Genomic DNA, 19,815 nt, shown 5'->3' on the forward strand with positions numbered 1-19,815 from the left:
AGCTCTAGGTCACTGCAGACACCTTGTCGTCTCGGTGTTTTTTGTTTGTTTAGCTTGCTTTGCTTTCCACTTTCAGCTCTGAAATATCTTTTCAGGGCTGTCCCCTTGCTAACAGCATTAAAATTGCATTGCTTAAGTGCGGTGAGGTAGGACAAGGCTGACGTTGGGAACTGCTGGAGGTGGAAGATGTCATGGAAAGTGTTGGGAATTTTTCATCTAAAATAACTGGGTGTCTCTTGTCCTTATAGTGTTTGGTTCTCAAGCTGTGTTGCCCTACCTGTTGCTGTCTGTCTAGGCTCTGCTTCCTCTCCTATCTGCTTAATCCATAAAAGACACAGGCTTAACACAGCCCTCTGAATCACAGAACCATTTACGTTGGAAAACACCTTTGAGATCATCAAGTCCAACTGTTAACCCACGACTGCCAAGTCCACTCCTAAACCATGTCCCCAAGACTGCACATCTAGGTGTTTTTTAAAACATTTCCAGGGATGGTGACTCAACCACCTCCTTGGGCAGCCTGTTCCGATGTTTGACCACCCTTTCAGTGAAGAAATTTTTCCTAATATCCAATATAAACCTCCCCTGGTGCAACTTGAGGTCATTCATTGCTTGTTACCCTGGGGAGGAGACAGACTCCCACCTGCCTACAACCTCCTTTCAGGCAGCTGTAGAGAGCGATAAGGTCTCCCCTCAGCCTCCTTTTCCTTCAGGCTAAACAACCCCAGTTCCCTCAGCTGCTCCGTGTAAGCCTTGTGCTCTGGACACCTCTTACCAGCTCCATTGCCCTTCTCTGGACACACTCCAGCACTTCAGTGTCTGTCTTGTAGTGAGGGGCCCAGAACTGGACACGGTATTGGCGATGCGGCCTCAGCACTACCAAGTACAGGGGGTGATTGCCTCCCTTATCCTGCTGGCCACAGTTTTGGATACAAGCCAGGATGCTATTTGCCATAGTGGTTGCTTTGGTCAAATTTTGGATTTTGGACTTGAAAAGCTTGTAGGAGCTGTGGAGAAGAGGAGACAGAGGAGGAAAAGAGGGTTGTGAAACATATTGTCATCTTTTTGATCTCTTTTGGGGAGGGAGGGTTAAAGGAAGGAGAAGGACTGGACTAAGCAGTCCATAAAGCAGAATACTGATGCCAGTTTATTTAACAAGCAGATCAGATAAAGATTAGGGTTCCTATAGCAACTGGCTAGCAGCAGAAGCACCTCAAGGATTGGGGGTGTGTGTGTGACAATGAAATGGTTTAGCACAAGGCCCCAACATTTTGGATTAAAAAGACCTTTTCCCAGCTGCAGCGGCATCATCATCAGGTCATTTGCTGAATCACAGAAGGACGTTCCTGTGTAACTGGCACTAAAGGCAGAGCACAATTTCCCCATGCTACTTTAGCTAGGTCTTCAAGTTGCAAGGCAGAGTATTTTACAGATGATCCTGAGTTATGTTCCCTCTCTGTGTGGTTGGAAGGAGAGGAGTGGGAGATGGAGAGACCCTAGAAGCTGAGTGGGAAGTGCAGAAGGGGCATTAGTTACGGCTTGTGGATATGATATCTAGTTGTCACTGCACTCGGGGAGGTCCTAGGGGCCATGCTTTTTCTCCCAGATCTGAGGAAGCCTGGAAAGCAGCTTTTTTCTTTGGCCTTCAGACCATCCCATCTTAAAATCAGAGGGGATAAATGTATGTGTAAGCTTGTTCTTTCAGCAGAAAACATCAGTGTTGTTTGGCTGGTTTTTTCTTTTCTTTTTCTTCCTTGTGTTTTTTCTTTTCTTTTTTTTTTTTTTTTTGTTTTGTTTTGTTCCTACAGCGCTGTAGTAGCTCCAAGAGCCTGGGTACTTGGTGCTTGTGTTTGTTCTCTGCTTGATGACAGCTCTCCTGTTGAGAGCAACATCTCTCACCAGGTATTGTGGGTTTTCCATTTGGAGTTAAAATGCCAAACCATGTAGTCACTTGATTCTGGGAGTGAGAGGAGGCTTGAAGGAAGTTAAGTATAGCTTTTGTTTAGATCAGCATAGCATGGAAAACAACCATCTTTGCACAACCTCCAGGCTCTGTATTGGAGGCCCTACTGAATGTTTCCCCGATCAGCCCCAGCCCTGGGATGTTGATTGAGTGACTTCCTTAAGTGGATTTTGTTTGCTGATCTCATTTTCTTCTTTTCTTTTTTCAATAACTCATTATAACTATGCCCTTCTGTCTACTGGGAAAAAAAACCCCATCTCATGCTCAGAAGGAATTGCGTTTGTCCTTTGGCATCTGGTGGTTGGTGTAGGCTCCATCAGAGCTCGTGTTACTGCTGAGCAGTGGGCACAGGGCAACATTCCCTGCTTACCCTGGGGTAAACATGCACCAGCTTGTGCTGGCAAGGTTGTAAGAGTTTGTTAATCAATCTGCTACTGAAATCCAGAACTGGGCTGATTTTGGTATTCATGGAGTAAATAGCAAGTTGTGAGCTTGTCCCACCAGAAAGAGGAGCTGTTTGAGTTGTGTGACAAAATATGTGCCTGGTTTCATGAGCATTGCCTATCCAAGGTTAAACTATATGGTTCATCCTAGGTTAGGAGAGCACATGGAGGATGAATGGCAGGAGAAGTGTGCATTTAGCAGGACTGAGGCATGTATGTAGCTTATAGACATGTAAATAACACAGGGAGATGCAGGGACTTTATTCCTGATCAGAAAAACTGATGTCCAAAATTTTGACAGTTCATAGGTGTTAATAAGAGGACCTATCCTACCATAGTTAAAAGTGGAAGAGGGTGGATGAGGAATGAACAGGGAAAGGAAAAGGGTAGGAGATGGGAAATATGCAGTAACATGAAAGGATCATTTGAGCCTAGTGAAGGCTGATAAAAGAACCTGAACAGAATTCTAGAAAATGAGTTATAATGAGGAGGTTTGAAACTGGGGCGGGGGGAGGAAGGTACAGGGCATGCTGTGTGGGTAGGAATGAAATGGGGGAGTAGGAACTGAACAGGATAAAAGGGGAAAGGGGGGAATGGTTAGTGCAGAGAATGAACTGGGTAAGAAAGGGAAAGATTTGTAAGGCAATGGGAAGGAGGAGGTTTAATGGAGAAGGCAGAATAAAGAAGATAGGCAAAGAAAATGAGTGTAATAAGAATACTAAATTAGAGAGGTGTGTGTGTAGGATACAAAAGGTGGGAGCAGGGAAAGGAGGAGAAAATGTCCTGTTACTGAAGGAAAGCAAAGGTTTTTAGAGAGACATAAAATTCATTTTAAAGGGGGTGGGGAGGGCAAGGTTAGTTGGAGAGAGATGCTAACATCAAAAACCTCAGAAAAAAAGGAAGAGAGTTATAAAAGAAAAAAAAAAGGGGGGGGGAGAGGGTGCAGGAAAGGAGAAAGGAGAAAAAAAACCACCAAAAGCCAAGGGTGACACTGTGCCAGTCATTGTGTCGTCTGACTGGCATTGTGCCGTCAAGAGCTCCTCAGATAGGCATGTTTCTGTGAGCTCCCATATAAGCTTATCTTTGTATTCCCTCTGAACCTGTAAAAAGCCCCAGCTCCATGGGAATAGGCAGCCAGGGTGCAAATGCGCTTCCCAAAGGAAATGGAATCTCTGCAGCTACAGGGTTTGCCTGTCTTGAAAAGCCAAGAAAAATGCCCTCCATACTGCTTCTGCCCATATATTTGCAACATAAATTTAGGTTTCAGGGCACATTTTAGTTCCGCTTTCTAATGCCTTCCCACTGTTCATAGAATACCCTTAGTGTATGTAGGACTGGATAGCATACATGTTTTTGAGTAATCTGTGCAAAGAACTGACTTTAAAGACTTGCATTTGGTGGTAGGAGCTAATGCTGTCCTCAAGAAACAGATGTGATCTGTTTATCTTGAGCGGCTGACAGACTGAACCATACCGTATGTGAACCTATAATGCTCAAAATTTGTGCTGTCACCGATGCCCAGGCTATCTTGGGAGGGAGCCTGTTGGCATTCTCTTTTGCTTGTTATGGCTGCCCTGGGGCAGCCAAGGCAAGTTGTGGCAGGCAGAGCTATAGGAAAATGCCCGTTAGCTCCAGCTGTCCAGCCAGTGATGGCAAAACCTGGGGGGTGTATGGGCTTCTCCTGCAAATCTGTAACATTTGTTCTTGCAGCAACAGTGATGTGCCTAGAAATGCCACCACTTCTGTGCCAGACCTCAATGCATCTTCTACTCTGAATGAATTCATGAGTGTAGCCTGTGGCATTATTATTTCTCCCTTGTTCTGGTCTGCCTGCAAAACAGCGTATTAAGGAAGACTGATATCTACCCTAGGCACTCGCTTGTGGCTAACTAAAGTCTGTCAGAGAGATACATGCTCCAGTTTGTAAGCACCGTGAAGGAATTCTTCTAGAGGATATTGCAGCCATTCAAGCCCTCTGCCTACCATACCTTTCATAAGTTTCTCATTTATAGCATTTGTAGTCAAAACCTGAGTCAACAGAGTAAGTGGTAGAGGGGGTGAGGCCTTGGGGGTCTTCAGACAGACAGAGTCTGGTAGACTGAGCTGTTGGTGTGGAGTTGAATACTGGTGTGACTGTTTCTAAGCAAGGCTTCCCTTTCCCAGGCTTAGTTTCAGCTTGCCCCTTCTGATCTCCAGTCAGAAAACTTCTTTCTGCGGTTGTCACCATCAGGAGCAGGTTTTAGTGCATCACTGCTGCCTTCCTTACCTTTTCATTGGGAAATTACATTTCCCCTTCGTTGGGAAACCTTCCACTCCTGTTCCCTCTCTGTACTCTGCACTGGGATTCTGCACTAGTAGTAACTTGTGGCTGTTCAGCCCTATCTAAAGTAAAATAAGGTGTTATACTAGAGCTGCATCTGAAGTGCAGAATTTTAGTGGTGGGCTGAAAATGACTGGAAATCCAGCACACCTTTGAATAATCTACAGAAAAAAAATGCCTTCATGTGAGGTGTGCAGGCTTGTGTGGCCTTCTTTAAATTTTTGAAAGGATGATGGGGAAAACAATAGAGATTTTTTTTTTTTTTTTAAAAAAAAGGGGGGAGGGGAATAAAGGCTTTGGATGAGACTCTGCTGGCCCTTAGATCCTGTCCCTGTGATCACAGGTAACCATAAAACAATTCCCCAGTCTGGATTTGTAGGGAAAAAAGTCTAAATCTTCTTATATCACAAATTGTAAGGAATTTTTATATTCCTGTAGCAAGATTAAGCCCTTTAGCACAACATCTGAAAAACTCTTCTGTGCCACATGGAGCTATCAAGAGATGTGTCAGACATTGCCAGCCTCCTGGGTCCCTGCAGGAGTGGGAATCTGGGGATGAAAATTCCAAGATGATCTTGGGGAAGTGCAGGGCCATCTGCTATAAGGAAAGGTGGGAAAATTCCAATGGCTTCTGCTGGTCTGAGCTTGTTGGAAGAGGTGTTCTTTATCTTGGGGTGGTGATTGCTTCAGTCCTGGGTGTATGAGCAAGACACCTGAGGGGCTTGATTGTGTGGATAACAGAACTTGTGCTCCCCACCCAAGACCTAAATAGTGGATTTTCATTGTAAGGAGGACAATCAGTACAGAAGTTAAAGGAATGTAAGATGGTATTTCCAGCCTGTGACATCCATTAAGTCTATTAAAGTGAGCCAAGAGTTACAAAGAAGGTTAATTTGTTCTCTTACAGAATCTCAAAATAATAGCATAATCTATTGAGACTCCTGGTACTGATCCCTGCTGAACTGCCTCCCACTATTTTGGCGGTGTTAACCACTCTGTACAAGCGTAACAAAGACATGGAAGGTCAGTTGTTCCCTGCCTGATTCCTGGCCCTCTGCTACCGTAAAATGAACCTGCTTCGTTTCATGTCTAAATGGGTTTTGCCAGTCCCCAACTGGTGTTAGTGCAGCTGCATGTAAAACCTCTATCATCTTAATTGAGTGCTGCTGGTTTGCGTTGAACCAGCAGTCTTGTTTTGGGAAATTCTCTTGTTTGTTTTGGATACTTAATATTTGAAGCTTTCATTTTGGTGTGTATTTTTTTGGCTGGTGAGAGGAAAAACTGTTTGAATGCTTTTTTTTTGTTTCCCCTGTAGTGTGCTTGCCCTCCAGCACTGGCTAGGTAAGCAATTTTATAAAAGTGAGGTTTTTTTTCTTTTGCTCCTGACACAGCTTTTCTTGGTAGCTTCAAGCTACAAGTTTCTCAAGATAAAACCTCCACCTTACGTAGATCTCTGGAGCTTTTTTAAGAAAAAGTCCTCCCACTCCTCAAACTTGTGTGGCTTTGTACCACTGTTCTTGTTGTGTGCTTGCTGCCTGTCACAGAGCTGCATGGAGGCTTGACTTAGGTTCTCTTCTCTTTCCTCTTCCCTGTGGTCTGAGATACTGCTCCTGTGTCACGACTGGGCATTGTCTGTGTGTGATGACAGCTCTGCTGTGGTAAACTGTGAGAGACAAATGGTTTCTTCTATTGGAAGTGCCAGATTTTCTCCATCTCAATATTTGAATGAGAATTAGGACAAATGGTTGTTTGTTTTCACATAGCTGTACTCTTGCAGTCTAAAATGGCTTTCAGAGTGAGATTACCACCAAGAAAGAAAATGAGGAAGACTTGAGCATATGTGCAAGTTCATCAGTTCTGACAGGGGAGGTAGCTACTGTGAGGACAAAACCAGCACTTGTGCCTCAGTGTGTGCTGGGGCAAATACTCAGCTGCAGCTGCTTTCCTTAGTCAGGAGGAATTTTAAATGGCTTCTAGCCTTACTTGTACTGATGAAGCTTAGCTGGCTGTTGGGGAGTGAGACCTGTCAAATAGAAGCAGCCTGTATCAGTGTTTGTAGAGGGATGGCACTAAGAGTTTCCAGAAATAAGCATTTTTATGCTAGAAAAAAATAATTTAAAAAATCAATATGATCTACTAAGTGCAACTGGACACAATGGCTAAGAGAAAGAGCTAAACATTTGCCCTGATCCAGGAGCAGGTAATTTTGGAGCCTATACCATGTTGGGGTAGCTTTTTGTAAAAGGAAGACAAAATGTACTGAGAGTGTCATGTGCTTGTGCCTGACTTCCACAGCCAGAGGCAGAAATGCTCCAAGGAAGCTTTCTAACAGCACTTCCCCCCCAGTCAAAGGAGGAAAATACCACCTGGCTCCTGAGAGGTGGGTTGCTGTGGAAGGCAGGTTGTTCTTTGTGTGCCCTGCAGGCTGAGTCTGGAGGCAGGATGAGCTGTGCCGTGGGATGAGCGTGCAGGAGAGCTTGGGTGAATCGTGCAAAGGTAATTTCTGGACTGCAGGACTGGAAGGGGCAGTCAAGAGGGCTGTCACCGAGAAGGTGTAGGCAAAAGGCAACTGCACGGTGGAGTAGCGTACCTCCCCCAGCTTTTGGTGATCAGCCAAGTAAGACTAAGGATTTTCCAGCTGGAAGCCTACCTCTGGCATATCCAATCAAGGACGGGTCAGGAGGTTGCCCCAGAAGTGTCAACAACCAGCCAGCAATGAAGGCTGGAGGTTTTGCTGCTGACTCAGTGCCCCAGGCAGCTGGTGCCTCCTGCCAGCCATGCAGAGGCTGCTGAGATTCCCTGCACTCACAGGCTGACAGCCTTTGCCCTCCAAGCTCCTGAGCACGAGCACTTATGTTTTGTGGAGATACCTTGGGGCTTATTGCAGTTGTGAGTTTTGCTTTATTCTCTGTCTACACGCTGTGCTTAGCAAAGAGATCTTCTCATGGCCCTTTTCAGTCCTATCGGCAAAGATCCCAGCACCAGCTAAATATTTTGAGCTTCATGGTTGCTGCTAAAAAACCAAAAAGGCTTTTAAACTGTGCTTTGCAAACTATGCTGAAGGTTTCATAAAGTAAGTATTTTTAGCATGTCATAAGAGTGGGGTTTTGTATTTTTATTTTTATCCCTTCAATCTCTGCAAAATTAATTGAAAGCATTTTACCTCGCTCTCCTTTGCTTCCCTGACTTTCAGAAACTAGCTAACTTTAGGACCCAGGAGGGAAGACGTCATCAGATGTTGGCAAACGCTGGCCATGTTGTGTGTCTATTTATAGTAGGTGTGTGTCTAACCACCTTGTCGTTCTTTTCTTAGCATCAGCTGGTCGAGCTCAGCTATCAATTATCCACGAAGATAATGATAATACAATGAAAGCTATGTAAAGCAGGTGCTTGAAGGAGAGAGAAGGGGAGGTGGGTGACAGGACAGGGAAAGATCAGGTTTTAGGAACTGAAAAAGATCCTTTGCTCAGCCTTAAAACCCTTATTATCTGTAATAATTATTAATAACAGGGATGCCTGCACAAAGTCATTGTGACTGCTTTCAGCTGGTACGTCCCTCTCAAATGTTATTTCCCCTATTTATTATCATTGTGTTGGCAATCAAAGGCAGTGGGTTTTTCTTCTCTTTCTCTCTCTCTCTTCTTTTTTTAATTTCTTCTTCTCCCCCTTTCCCTTTGCTTTTAATAGACCTTAAGCTGGGTGTTCTCCTCCCCCTCGCTGTCCTGGGTTCTGATATTTGGGTTGGTAATAGCAGGTTCTAGTTTCCTTGTGAAAATCTGAGCCTCTGGTATTTTTCATGCTTGGAGATTGCATGTCTGTGTGTGTTTCCTCTTTTGTCTCTGTTTCAGAGAGGATTTTGCCTGTGAGGACTCTGGGGGGAGAAGGGAGCAAGTGAAGGGGTGTAGTTCCGCTCCTTGCCAATGACAAAGCTGATTGTCAGCTATTTATGAGCCTCTTTTTTTTTTTTTTTTTTTTTTCTTTATGGCTTGTCTTTGCTGCTTTCCCCTCTAAGTGCAGGGGAGCAGAACAGTGTGAACTCTGCTCTTGACAGCAGCTCAGGTTCTGACACCATCTGCCACCTAATCCACTTCCAAGGAAGGGTCTGACGTCTGTGTGCATGTGTGTGCACATATTACCCTCCCCACCTAGCCATACATCCTTTCAGCAGACTCACGCTGACCAGCTCACAAGCACCATTTCTCTTACAAGAACTGACCTTTGATGCTTCTTTTCTTCCTTTAGATTTCCCTGAATCAGTTTGACACACTGTGGTGGGAGGCAGGGGAAGGGGCTGATGAGTTGAAACTGGAGAAGATTTCCTCAAAAACTGAGCACCTCTCTTTTCTTACCTAGCCTGGCTCTCTGAGGTGCTGGACTTTCAGATTTTTATTTTTTCTTTTTCTTGGAAGTTATGAGTGTGGGATGCATGGATTTCTTCTGCAAAAGCAGCAGGAAATGGAACAGGTGTAGGCTGTCCATGCCAGGCTCCTTGGATAGCTGGTAAGTGGGCTCTTGCAGGAACTGTTGAATTTTAAGCTTTTCAGTGACATAATGGCCAGTCTTGTTTGACTGCTGTCTGCAAGCACGGAATGTGTTTCAGGCTTTTTAGATCTCCTTCCTCTAATAATACATGAAGAACGACAGTTATCGTCACACGTGATGCTGTGTTGTATCTGCTGTTTTGAGATGCACTGCATTCAGCACAGTTCACTGATTGTACTGGGTCATGTTTGCTCATGGCAGTCAGTGCTGCACACGCGCAGTACTGTGGAAAATAGCTTGGCAATTGAGATGGGAAGAGAAGAGGGACTTTGGGAAGGATAGAAGGGATGGAACAGTATGCATTCTGAAATACCAGTCATTTTGCTTGTAGTCATCAGTTACACTATTCTTCTGGGCTATAATAATGACTGAATTAGCTTCTGGAAAACTCTACTGCTGGGTGGCTCTCACACTTAAGTGTTGTGATTCTTCATCCTGGGTGCCCATGCATAACCCTTTCCTCCCCCTTTGAAGGGTCTCCATTGCAAAAATTTAGTCTTCTCCCTGGCTGAGAAGGAAGGAATAGTACTCCCTTCAAAAGTTAATGCAGCCTTTGGAAAAGCATCCCTGCCTTTGCCAAACAAGGGACTAGGCATTCAGCTTGCCTGCAAAGCCAAGCAGAGTTCTGCCGTGTCATGCTGAGGGAAAATCCAGGGCTTCCTGATGGGTCTGGAAAGACTGCCATTGTCTGCAGGGGGCTTTAGATCGGGCTCAGTTAAAACTCTCACTGGTTCCTGTGAAGTTCTGTTTTGCTTTGTGGATGGATTCTCCCCCTACACAACCCCTGCCCCCTCCATCTCCCTTTGTAGACCCTCTCCTAATTTTCCAGGTACACACTAATGGCAGGAAGTTATTTGCCTGTGTGACCTTCACAACAATTTCTGCATCATACTGAGCATGGACCAAAGGAATCCCACTGTTCAGTTGTACTTTGTTTCATTACTCTTAAAAAAGTGCCATACTGAATAACACTCATTAATTAGGATAGCAAAGGAACTTCATCATGCTAATTGGAGATAGATTTCTATACCAAACCTAGTTAATCGGCAATATTTTCTAAGTGCACTCTATTCCTTTTGTAACAGAAAAATGACTTTTTGATTCTTTGAGATTACTTGTGGAGGTATTCAAGGAGAGGTTTATATTAATACTGTATTGACATGTATTGATGAAACATGAAAACTTCTCTCCCTTTCCCACCACAGAAAATTGCTTTCATTTGTCACTTCTAAAGGAGACAGGGGAATAATTCTCCACCCTCAGCTAGCAATTTAAGATTGATCTGATGAAGACAGAATATTTCAGACAATCGATTGAAGAACTTACCTTCCAACCCTGTTTTCATGTCTTGTTTAGGATCGCATCCTGCTCACAACAAGCCACTTACAAGCTTCAGGTTATTTTTGAGAACGGGTTCTACAGAACAAAGTAATAGATCAACTGGCAGAGCTGTGTGATGCTGTGGTTTTTAGAGAATGTTGGCCTTCATGTTTTGCACTTCAGTGTGTAGGGAAAAGAGCGGTGTGCACATGGAAGAACTGGACTTCTGAAGTCACATTTTTTTTGTTTGAACATTCACTCATTTTTCAGTGAAATGTGTATCAATAACACAACAGGAAAAATGGTGATAAGTGTTATGTGTGTGAGAATCATGCCTCATTTTGACTTCATAGTATTTAGAAAGTCCTCCCTTAGGGCGTTTGTTTTCCAGTAGAAAATATCTTGTAATGACTACTGATTAATACTGATATATTAATTATCTAAGATAAAAACAAAACTTTCACTGCTGAAACATTTATAGGGAATTAGAAAGCACCCGTTCAGTACTAAAAAGTTTAGTGATTTGTTTTCAGTTTTTATTTCTCCGCTTCTGTGTTTCTACCATTCTGTCTCGGCATGAGGACTGTGTCTCGTAAGCTTAGACCTGTGTTAACCTTCCCTTGAGGTTTTTACAGGCCTGTGAAGGGAGGGATGAGGAATTCCCTTGGGCATAGGTGTTCTCTTTGTGCCTCTAGCCAAGCAGCAAGGAGCCCAGGAGGAATCCAGGCCCTCCTAGGAGGGTGCAGGCTGATCTTGCAGTTGAAAGCTTGGAAAATTCAGAATAAACTCCTGGAATAGCAGGACCAGGATACAGACCAAATGCAGACATTTGGGGGTTCATTTCCAGAAAGATTTCATGCATATAAGTGGGGCAGTGTTGTCTGAATGCGTGCTTTCAGAGGGTTGTTTATTGCTGTCAAGCTGATAAGCTGAAACCCTAAGAAAAAACAAAAGCCCAAACAAACAAAAAAGAGAACTGAGACTCCCTCTCCCCTTGTTATTCTCCCTTGGGAGTAACTGTTAGAGAAAAGGGGCAACAGGAGATGCTGAACAAGCTCCTGGGTCTGGCAGTTTGGAATAATTCTGGCTGTTACCTGTATCTCCTGTGTGGATGACTCTAGATGTGCTCTCTTCTCTGTGGAGATAAATGCTTCGCTGCATTTATTGACTTTATTAGTGAAAAATAATGTAATTTCTTAACTGGCATAAAGTTTAAAATTGGATATATTGTTGGGTTTGGGGTTTTTTTTGTTAATAAAAAGCATCAATGTTGGATTCCCATGTTGAGACCAATAAGCTGATCTGCTGAGCCTGAGTGCACAGTTATTTTTGAAAATGTCCCTTTCAGGCTGGGTTATTTGCCAGATTTTTTACTTCAAATTAACTTTGAAAATTTAAGTAGTAGGAAAGGACATTTTCATTCCCCTCATTTTGGAAACAGTGGATGCAGTGTACATTTGCTTGTTTCCTCACCTGTAAAAAGCATATATATGTTACTTATGGTCAACACATCATAAATTGTTTTCAGCTGAATATTTCTACAACTTTAGTCTCTGATCAGAGGTAAAAGCACAGGTCAAATTATTAACTGCAACTGTACAGGCAGTTGGAAGGCATTTTTTTCCACTTGGTCTGTAACCGGTAGCCTAATTTGCCATAGCTTCTTAAAGGTGATGGCCGTAATCGCTCTACACTGGAAAGTCTTGTGTCAGTTTTTGGTTGCCCAAAACCTAGACTCATGCCTCTGTTTTTTTTGTTGATGTTTTTTGTGTTGTTTTGGTTGGGTTTGTGTGTGTGGGTTTTTTGTTTGGTTTTTGGTTGTTGGTTTTTATTTTTAAATTTTATTTTTAAATGAGAGGAAAAAGCAATCAGAAATACCAGTGAGGAAGCTGGAAATCTGATGGGAATCTTTAATCTATGAGAGGTATAGCTTAAATCTATTTTCATATTTCAAAATTTTCAGACAGCAGCAGTTTGCGGTCAGATTCGGGATGGCAAGCTCAGATTTGTGTGAGCTTGTGGTGATCTCGAGGCAAACTTCAGTTTTTCAGTATGATTAAATTTAAAATCAAACTAACCTCAAATGGAAATATTTGTTGCAAGCAAATCTGAGAATTTTACATCAAGAACAAAACATTTCTCCATATTACTTTTAATACTCTCTTTTTTGATCTGCATGTGTCTGTTTTATATAAAGCAACTTGAGAACCCAAGGGGTGGCAGATCCTCTAGACCGGATGATAGTTATCTCGGGTTACTGTGGGGAATAAAGTGTGAAATAGCAGAGGTACTGATGAGGACATGTGATATATCCTGAAAAATCAGCAGCTGTTCGTGACAGTTGACAAAGCACCAGTGTGGGATCTACCTTTAAAGTGGAGCAGCAAGGTCTTGTAAATCAGGAGATGGGCAAGCTGCCTTGTCGCTGCGGGGGGGCTGAGTGACAACCTTGGGATAGTGCAGGGCAGTGTCTGGTGGGTGTTAAGTCTCAGGTCAAATTACTATTTAATTTGAAAGGAGGAATCTTACACCTGTTAACTTGGTAAGAGTGAAGTTGCACAGGTGTGGGTACACGTGAATGCAGAACAAGGACTGCGTTGTGTAGTAAACTTGAGTAACCAGGTTTTTCAGAGGACTTTTAAGTTATGTGTCAGGACTTGGGAGCACGCATCGTGAAATGGTGACAACAACAATTAGAAAATAAATATAACTTCTGCCGGCTCCCATCTCTTTCCTGCTGATGAAATGCTCATTTTAGATAGTAGGTTCTTAAATTCCCATTTGTTTTGGTCTGAAGCAGTACATGCGTTTTATATCTCACCCTGGAGGTGGATGAACACAGCTCCTCAGGGTATCCTTATTCTTTGATTTCTGGGAGATCTGTGTGCAGTGGGCTGCTTCATCAAATGTTCCTAACACTTGAATAGTCTTGAAAAATCCCAATGCAACCAAATCCTCAAAGACGAGCACAGTCAGGACACGTTCTCTTGAAGCTCCAGATGATTATTTCGGCATGGGCCCAATGCTGCAAGCACATGGAAGTGTACATGTGCAGAGCGCTGTGGCTTTGTTTACGCAGATGCACCGACTCCTTTAGTTTGCAACACTTGGATGTACTGCATCCCCTGCCCTCAGCACTAGTGTTAAATGGCAATCTAACGGACATTTCAACTAGGGAGATGAAGAAATCTGTGGACTTTAGACCCTGGACAACTCTTTCCTTTAGGGAGGTGATCCCTTTACATGATGGTATCAACACACTGAGATAAAGCTGAATGTAGAAATTTCCATCTATTTGCCAGTCTCTGTGTTCTTTGGAGAAGCAGAGCATTTCACAGACCTGTCAGCAGGGCAGTTTTCATTTGCAGTAAATTCATATTTGAAAAAAGGGAGGGGAAAAGGTATTTGGTACAGACTGTAAAGGATGACAGAAATCTCCAAGTAGCTTTTGGTGCACCAGGGACTATGGATCATGGCAACATTCTCTAAATGTCAAGTAATGCATACTGGCAAAAATGGTCTAAATTCACATAGAGTGTTTTGTGAAGCTGTGGAGTTCTCTAAGGAATACAAGTCACTCTGGATATTTCAGTAAGGATATCTAAACAGACTGTCATCGCAGCTGGAAAAAAAAAAAAAGGGATTTCTGAGAAATGCAGATAGGTAAAGTAGAAATGTAAGTGGGTTCATCCATGTCTTCTGTAATTTCTCAGAGATCAGTCTCTCCTGTAATAATCTTATTCTACTGTAAAATAGTTGATGAAAGATTGCTTTCACTGTAATTAATCAAAAGCAGCACTGAGGTAGGAAACCTTGCCTAACTCCTACTCTTGCCTGCACAGGTCTTGAATGAAACTCACCGGGTGTTTCCATATTTACTGAAATTCCCATAACTCAAGATTTTCCCTCAGCTTCAGGGTAGAAAATGTTGGTCTAATCATTCTGAATTGTGAATGAATCACTTGAGTCTTTCGGATGGAGAGAGGCTCCTACAAAGTGCAGTGCTCTACTGCCAAAGGTCTCTTCGTTATGTTGTTTGTCTGAACTGCTTTATTTTGTTACTTCTCTGCTCTCTTTCCTGGTGAATATGTATGCAATTGTGAAGAACTGAGAGGCGCTCACATAGCCCTGTATTTGAGTGGGAAACTGCTATTTTAAATGCGCTTTGAAAAGATTATTTTAAAACTGAAGATTGTGCCCTTAGCAAAAGCATTGGAGGTGTGGGGATATGGGGAAAGTATAGGGATTGATGTATTTAACCCTCTATGGGTTTCTAGGTTGGGATTTATGTGCCTTCACAGGAGAGAAATAGCCAGTCATCTGGACGTTTTGGAAAGGCTGTGATACAGAGGCAGAGCAGGCTATGCACGACTTGGTTTCTCCCTGTGAGTGTAAGGTCTGAGATTTTCCTTACAATAGGATTGTGCCTTGCCTTGCTGTATTCAGCAGGTGGTGTCAAAATGAGTGTGGCTAGCACAAATTAGTGCTAAAGGCACTCAGCAGTTCCTGATGGCAAAAATCTCTGCACAAAGGGAAAAACATTATGTAGGCGCAGTATCCCCTTCGCCTCTCTGGCGATGAGGCTGGGAACTAACTCCCACGGGTTGGGTGAGCTGGGGAGAGTTAAGGCAGGGAGGTGAGCAATATGAGAAGCTGTGGTTGCCCTTGTGGTTCAAATGGATGGGTTTGATGTCTCACTAGCAATATTAGCAATTTACCGCTCTCTCTCTGGGACCCTGTTGGGTCTAGGCATGTAACTGTAGCTCTTGGGGTTTCTCCTCTTTTGACAGGAGAGGAGGCCACCTCAGTGCAGTACTTACATGCTGCCTGACATAGTTCAGTTCACTTTCCTATACATTCCTGTGTATGTTTCCAGGTGGATTTCATCTGCTTCAGAGCAAAGTAGACATGGCCTTTCTGCATAGCTGCTTTACCTAGTATGGACTATGCACTCCGGAGGATGTTTTAGGTGAGAAAACTAGCATGCAAAATTGTTAGCATGGTGGTATTATTTACGAGTTCTTTTTCTTCTGTCATTGGGTCTGCTTATAAATCACCCTGTGCTAGCACACCTTGTGTTGGGATGTGACTTCCATGAAAGGCATGCCTAAAATTAGTTACAGAACAAAACTGATTCTTTGTTCTTTACTGCTTAGAAGCTCATTGACGTTAGGGGTCAGTTCATATTTTGGTGAACTTGTGAATGTGTGGTTATTTTCTGTGTAGTGCAGAAAAAGTATTGCCTGCACAAAGTGGGATGTTGAGCAGTTTAGGATTACGTTCCATGGGAGAACACAAAACTGCTGTCATTACAGAGTCAATAAACCCTTGAACTGATCTATACTGACATTTTTCCGAGTTGCATCCTATTCTGCCATTCCCTATATGGAAAGGAAATGGTTTTCTGAAAATGTTTCTGCTGACATCAGTGTTGGTGTTCCTAAACACAGAACAAATCCAAATGTTCTGAGCTTCAGTTGTGGCCCAGCACTTCTTGGTCCTGATCAATATGAGGCTCAGTTCTCTTATGAATTATTTGGCATGCATTTGGACCTCTTTCTTGTTTTTTACCTCAGCCCTGCAAAGGAGTAGGGCTCAAACATAGTTAACCCTGGTACTTTGTGTTCCACGAGGTGTACCCAGGTTATAGCTGTTTTATTTAACACAATGGCCTTTTTTGTTCCAGTCATGTCCTATTTACAATTTCCAGGAAGAGCTTCGTGTCTGTGCTGCTTGCACTAAAAAAACTGTACCAGTAAGAATTTTTGCCTTTCATCCATAGGAGAGGGACTTCTTTGTTTGGTAACTATTTTGCACTGCTGTTTAAGTATATTTCTATGGAAAACAAATTTCAGTCTGCATTGTCCTTTCAATGATTGCGATCAAAATCAGTAACAGAACTGTAGTTGTACTCTTCTTCTTAGATTAGGGATGCTGATGCTTTAAGGGGAGAAGGCAGAGAAGACTTCAGAAGTGCACTTTAATTTAGAGATGCATGTGAATTTGAATAGATTTACAATTCTTCTTTTAAAACAATGCAGAATGAAAGTCTACAGGGCTTGAAATTGGAAGATGTCTGAGACACAAATGGAGCTATTGGGCTGTATAGAAAATGATTGTCTGCACAGCCCAGTGAACTGAGGGGAATTGCAGGAATAAAAAAAAATATATGCAGCTGAGTTCCCTGACTACTTTTCTCATTGTGAGTGCTTCTCATGAAGCCTTACTAGTGGGCTAACATAATTTAAGTCTCTGTGGGGGATCATCCTTAGCAACCCAGTTTTATGCCATAGAGGCTGTGAGCACCTTCATTTCTGTTCTCATTTGTGCATCTGTTCCCAGTCTCCTGTAGACACCTGGGACATGATGGCCTCACTGGTGAAGTGGTGCAGGGCAGTTACTGTGTCAGAGTTAACTGGCAGGTGAAAGGCAGCGTAAGTGTCTCTGCAGTCTGGAAGCAGCTATTGAGGCATGCTTTGATTGCATTTAGTCTAAAAATATTTAAATCTATTTAATCTAAATATACACAGAGAACACTGAGCAATGCCTGCTGCCTCTGTTTTATACAGTATTTGAGTTGTATCTGTATGAAAGGGAGATACTTATTTTGCCTGTAGCCAAGGTGTGTCATTTCCTCGCACCTTAACCTCCAGAAATGCTCCAGGAATTATGAAAACTGCTGCCTTTTTACAGCTACCTTCTGTGGACTGCCAATAACTAACTCGTGAGGAAGAGCTGTGGTATGTTACAGCTTTAGGGGTGAGTGGCTAATGCTTTATTTCCCATACATGTGAGCTTTGAGATAACTGTGAATCCTCTAGGGATTTGGATTTACTATTGATATGCAGACAAATCCCTAAGCCTGACTGTAAAACTGCTCAAGGCTGGAGATGGGCTGAAGTGTCAGTATTTAGTCACACTACTTCTGGTTCTTCTGCCAAAGCTGTTTGTTTATTTTATGATCTGACTGACATAATGCATCTGCATTTGCTTTTTTTTTTTTTTTTTTTCCTGGACAGTATTCTTCTTAGTTTAGAAGAAACTAAATTGCATTAGTTTTTGGGTGAAGATTTTTGGTCTAATAACATATTAAAGAGCAAGACTGGGGCAAGTGATCAGTTTTTGGTCTAGAGGGATGTTATCAGGGATTCACATGGAGCTAGAATGGTTGTTGCTAAATGTGCTCTTGGAAATTGGAAACAGGAAATAAACTATGGGGTGCTAAAACTTGTCTCTAGGCAGTTTAAAATGAGAAATAATTGCAGAGTTGCAGAAGGATCACTTGTAGTGAATGAATGGACTATAAAATGGGGTTGCAATTCTGTGTTGATAGGGCTTCTTTTCTCCATCTGTGTTACTTTGCAGTTAACTCTGGCAAGGATTGACTTGTGCATTAGTTATTACCCATTTGGAGAAAGATTTAGTAGTCACTGTAGGTAACTCTGTGAAGATTTCTGCTTACTGCTCAGAAAAGCAAATAGAAGTCAGAGGAGGCAAATAGAGCAACAATAATTTGATCAGTGAAATGGAACAGTTTATGGATGAGAAAAGACTGGGTAGAAAAGGTTTTACCAGCTTGAATGGCGTGAGGAGCAAGCAGAAGGCAGGTAGGGAACACTAATTTAGGCTTTCCTATGATGTGAGAGCCAGAAAGCATCAAATAAACTTGTCAAACGGGTTTAAAAGAATAGAAATTATTTTTGCTCACAGTACAATGCTGTGTGGTGGATCTCGTTACTACACAATGTCATAAAGACAAAGATACCTGTATTAAAAGACCAAATAAATGAACACTGTAAAAATCCATTGGTGACTATGAAGTGGGAGGGTTTGCTGTAGCCCATCTCAAGGAGACCGAAGTTTTGCTTTGCTAAGGGTAAGATGGAGATGTGGAAGGCGATAGACCTTTGTGCTTGCCGTGTTCTTGTGCTCTATTAGCATCCATTACCAACTGGCTGTGGGCAAAAGCTGCTGGCTTAGATAAGTATTTGGTCTGTCTCTGTAAGATTGTTCTTTTAGTCTTAGGGTTTGTCTACAGTAGGCACAAGTGAGGTTAATGTATCCTTGGCCCTGAGCTGGTTCTGGCTGTGAGCTTGAGCCTTGAAAACCAGCTGACCATGTTGACATGATACTAAGACTGATCCAGAGAGCCCCGCTGGCAGGATTGCTGGGTTCTGCTGGTTCAGAGTGGCTCGGTGTGCTGAGAGGGCTGACATCCACCCACACGAGGTGGTACAGACATGGAGGCCCTTGCTGCCACAGAGGCATCAGGAGTGTGTGTGAATTTTGAGCTGAAATGAAGACCACTCTGGCCATGCTCTCCTAATATTTCCCTACTAGCCAGCTTAGTTGATAGGTTCTTCCAAGTAGCATAATTCCTTTCCATAAAATGTTATGTAGGGAGCCCGTATTTCTTAATGTGGGGCCAGTTATCTAAAAATGTATACACATTACACAACTCTGCATCAAAACACATGAATCTGTTTCTGCTTCAAGCTTCTGTTCTGGAGCCTGGTTTTTTTACAGATGGCTCCTGCTGTGTCTCAGTGTTTCAGTTTGTGCTGAAAGTTGACATTTTAGCTGTGCTTGTGTGTGATGTAATGGCCTAAAACCAGTTAGGAACTGCAGAGAAAGTTCACCAAGCTTGAAATACTCCATGTAACCCACATGCTTCTAGTTTTGCTGTTGAAGGCACGTAGCCCATGCTCAGAAAATGCCTCAAGCTTCATAAAGATCAGTTTGAAAGAAGGAACTTTGCTGAGCTGCCAGGCAGGGAAATGGTTACATGTCAGATCTCTGTTGTGCTAGCAAAGCAAGAGAGCAGGAATAGAAGCTGTGTTGTGTCATGTCATGTCCTGTCGTCCTCTGCCCCCATATTCCTGATGCTCTAGTCTTTATTGCAGAGTGGTACAGAACGGTGCAGGCCACTGCACATGATGTTGCTCTGTTGCAGGTTATGCCAGCTGAAAACCTGACTTGTGAGGAGTTCAGCAGTTGCTTCTTGGTCAAAAATGTACTGAAGGCTTTTTGCAAGGCAGTATTACTGACTTCAGTGAGCTCAATTTATATCCACTTGTCCTTCGGCATGTGGCATCTTAGAGATCCATGCCAAAAAGAGATTCTCTACAGAAGCTGGCACATAGTTTCCAGGAAAAACAATGAAAAGTATTTTCCAGTTCCTGTATATGCGTACACAGTGCCCTCCACCAGTCCTCTGAGGTTTGGCT

The 19,815-nt window shown here is 42.9% G+C and overlaps 1 protein-coding gene across 6 annotated transcripts in view; it reads left to right on the plus strand.

The window, feature by feature from the left end:
* The window catches only part of DGKI (diacylglycerol kinase iota), a 233,888-nt gene that overhangs the window by 31,196 nt on the left and 182,877 nt on the right, over nucleotides 1-19,815 (plus strand). For 2 of the 6 annotated variants that reach the window (XM_027793041.2, XM_027793045.2), the window contains exon 1: nucleotides 8,906-9,226. The exons of the other annotated variants lie outside the window; for them this stretch is intronic. In XM_027793041.2, coding sequence (XP_027648842.1) covers nucleotides 9,138-9,226 — 89 coding nt within the window. In that variant the 5' untranslated portion in view covers nucleotides 8,906-9,137. Of the gene's footprint in view, nucleotides 1-8,905; nucleotides 9,227-19,815 lie in introns of those variants that run through there. 6 annotated transcript variants of the gene reach the window in all.

This window comes from Falco peregrinus, chromosome 6 (genome assembly GCF_023634155.1).
Source record: "Falco peregrinus isolate bFalPer1 chromosome 6, bFalPer1.pri, whole genome shotgun sequence".
Lineage (NCBI taxonomy): Eukaryota > Metazoa > Chordata > Aves > Falconiformes > Falconidae > Falco > Falco peregrinus.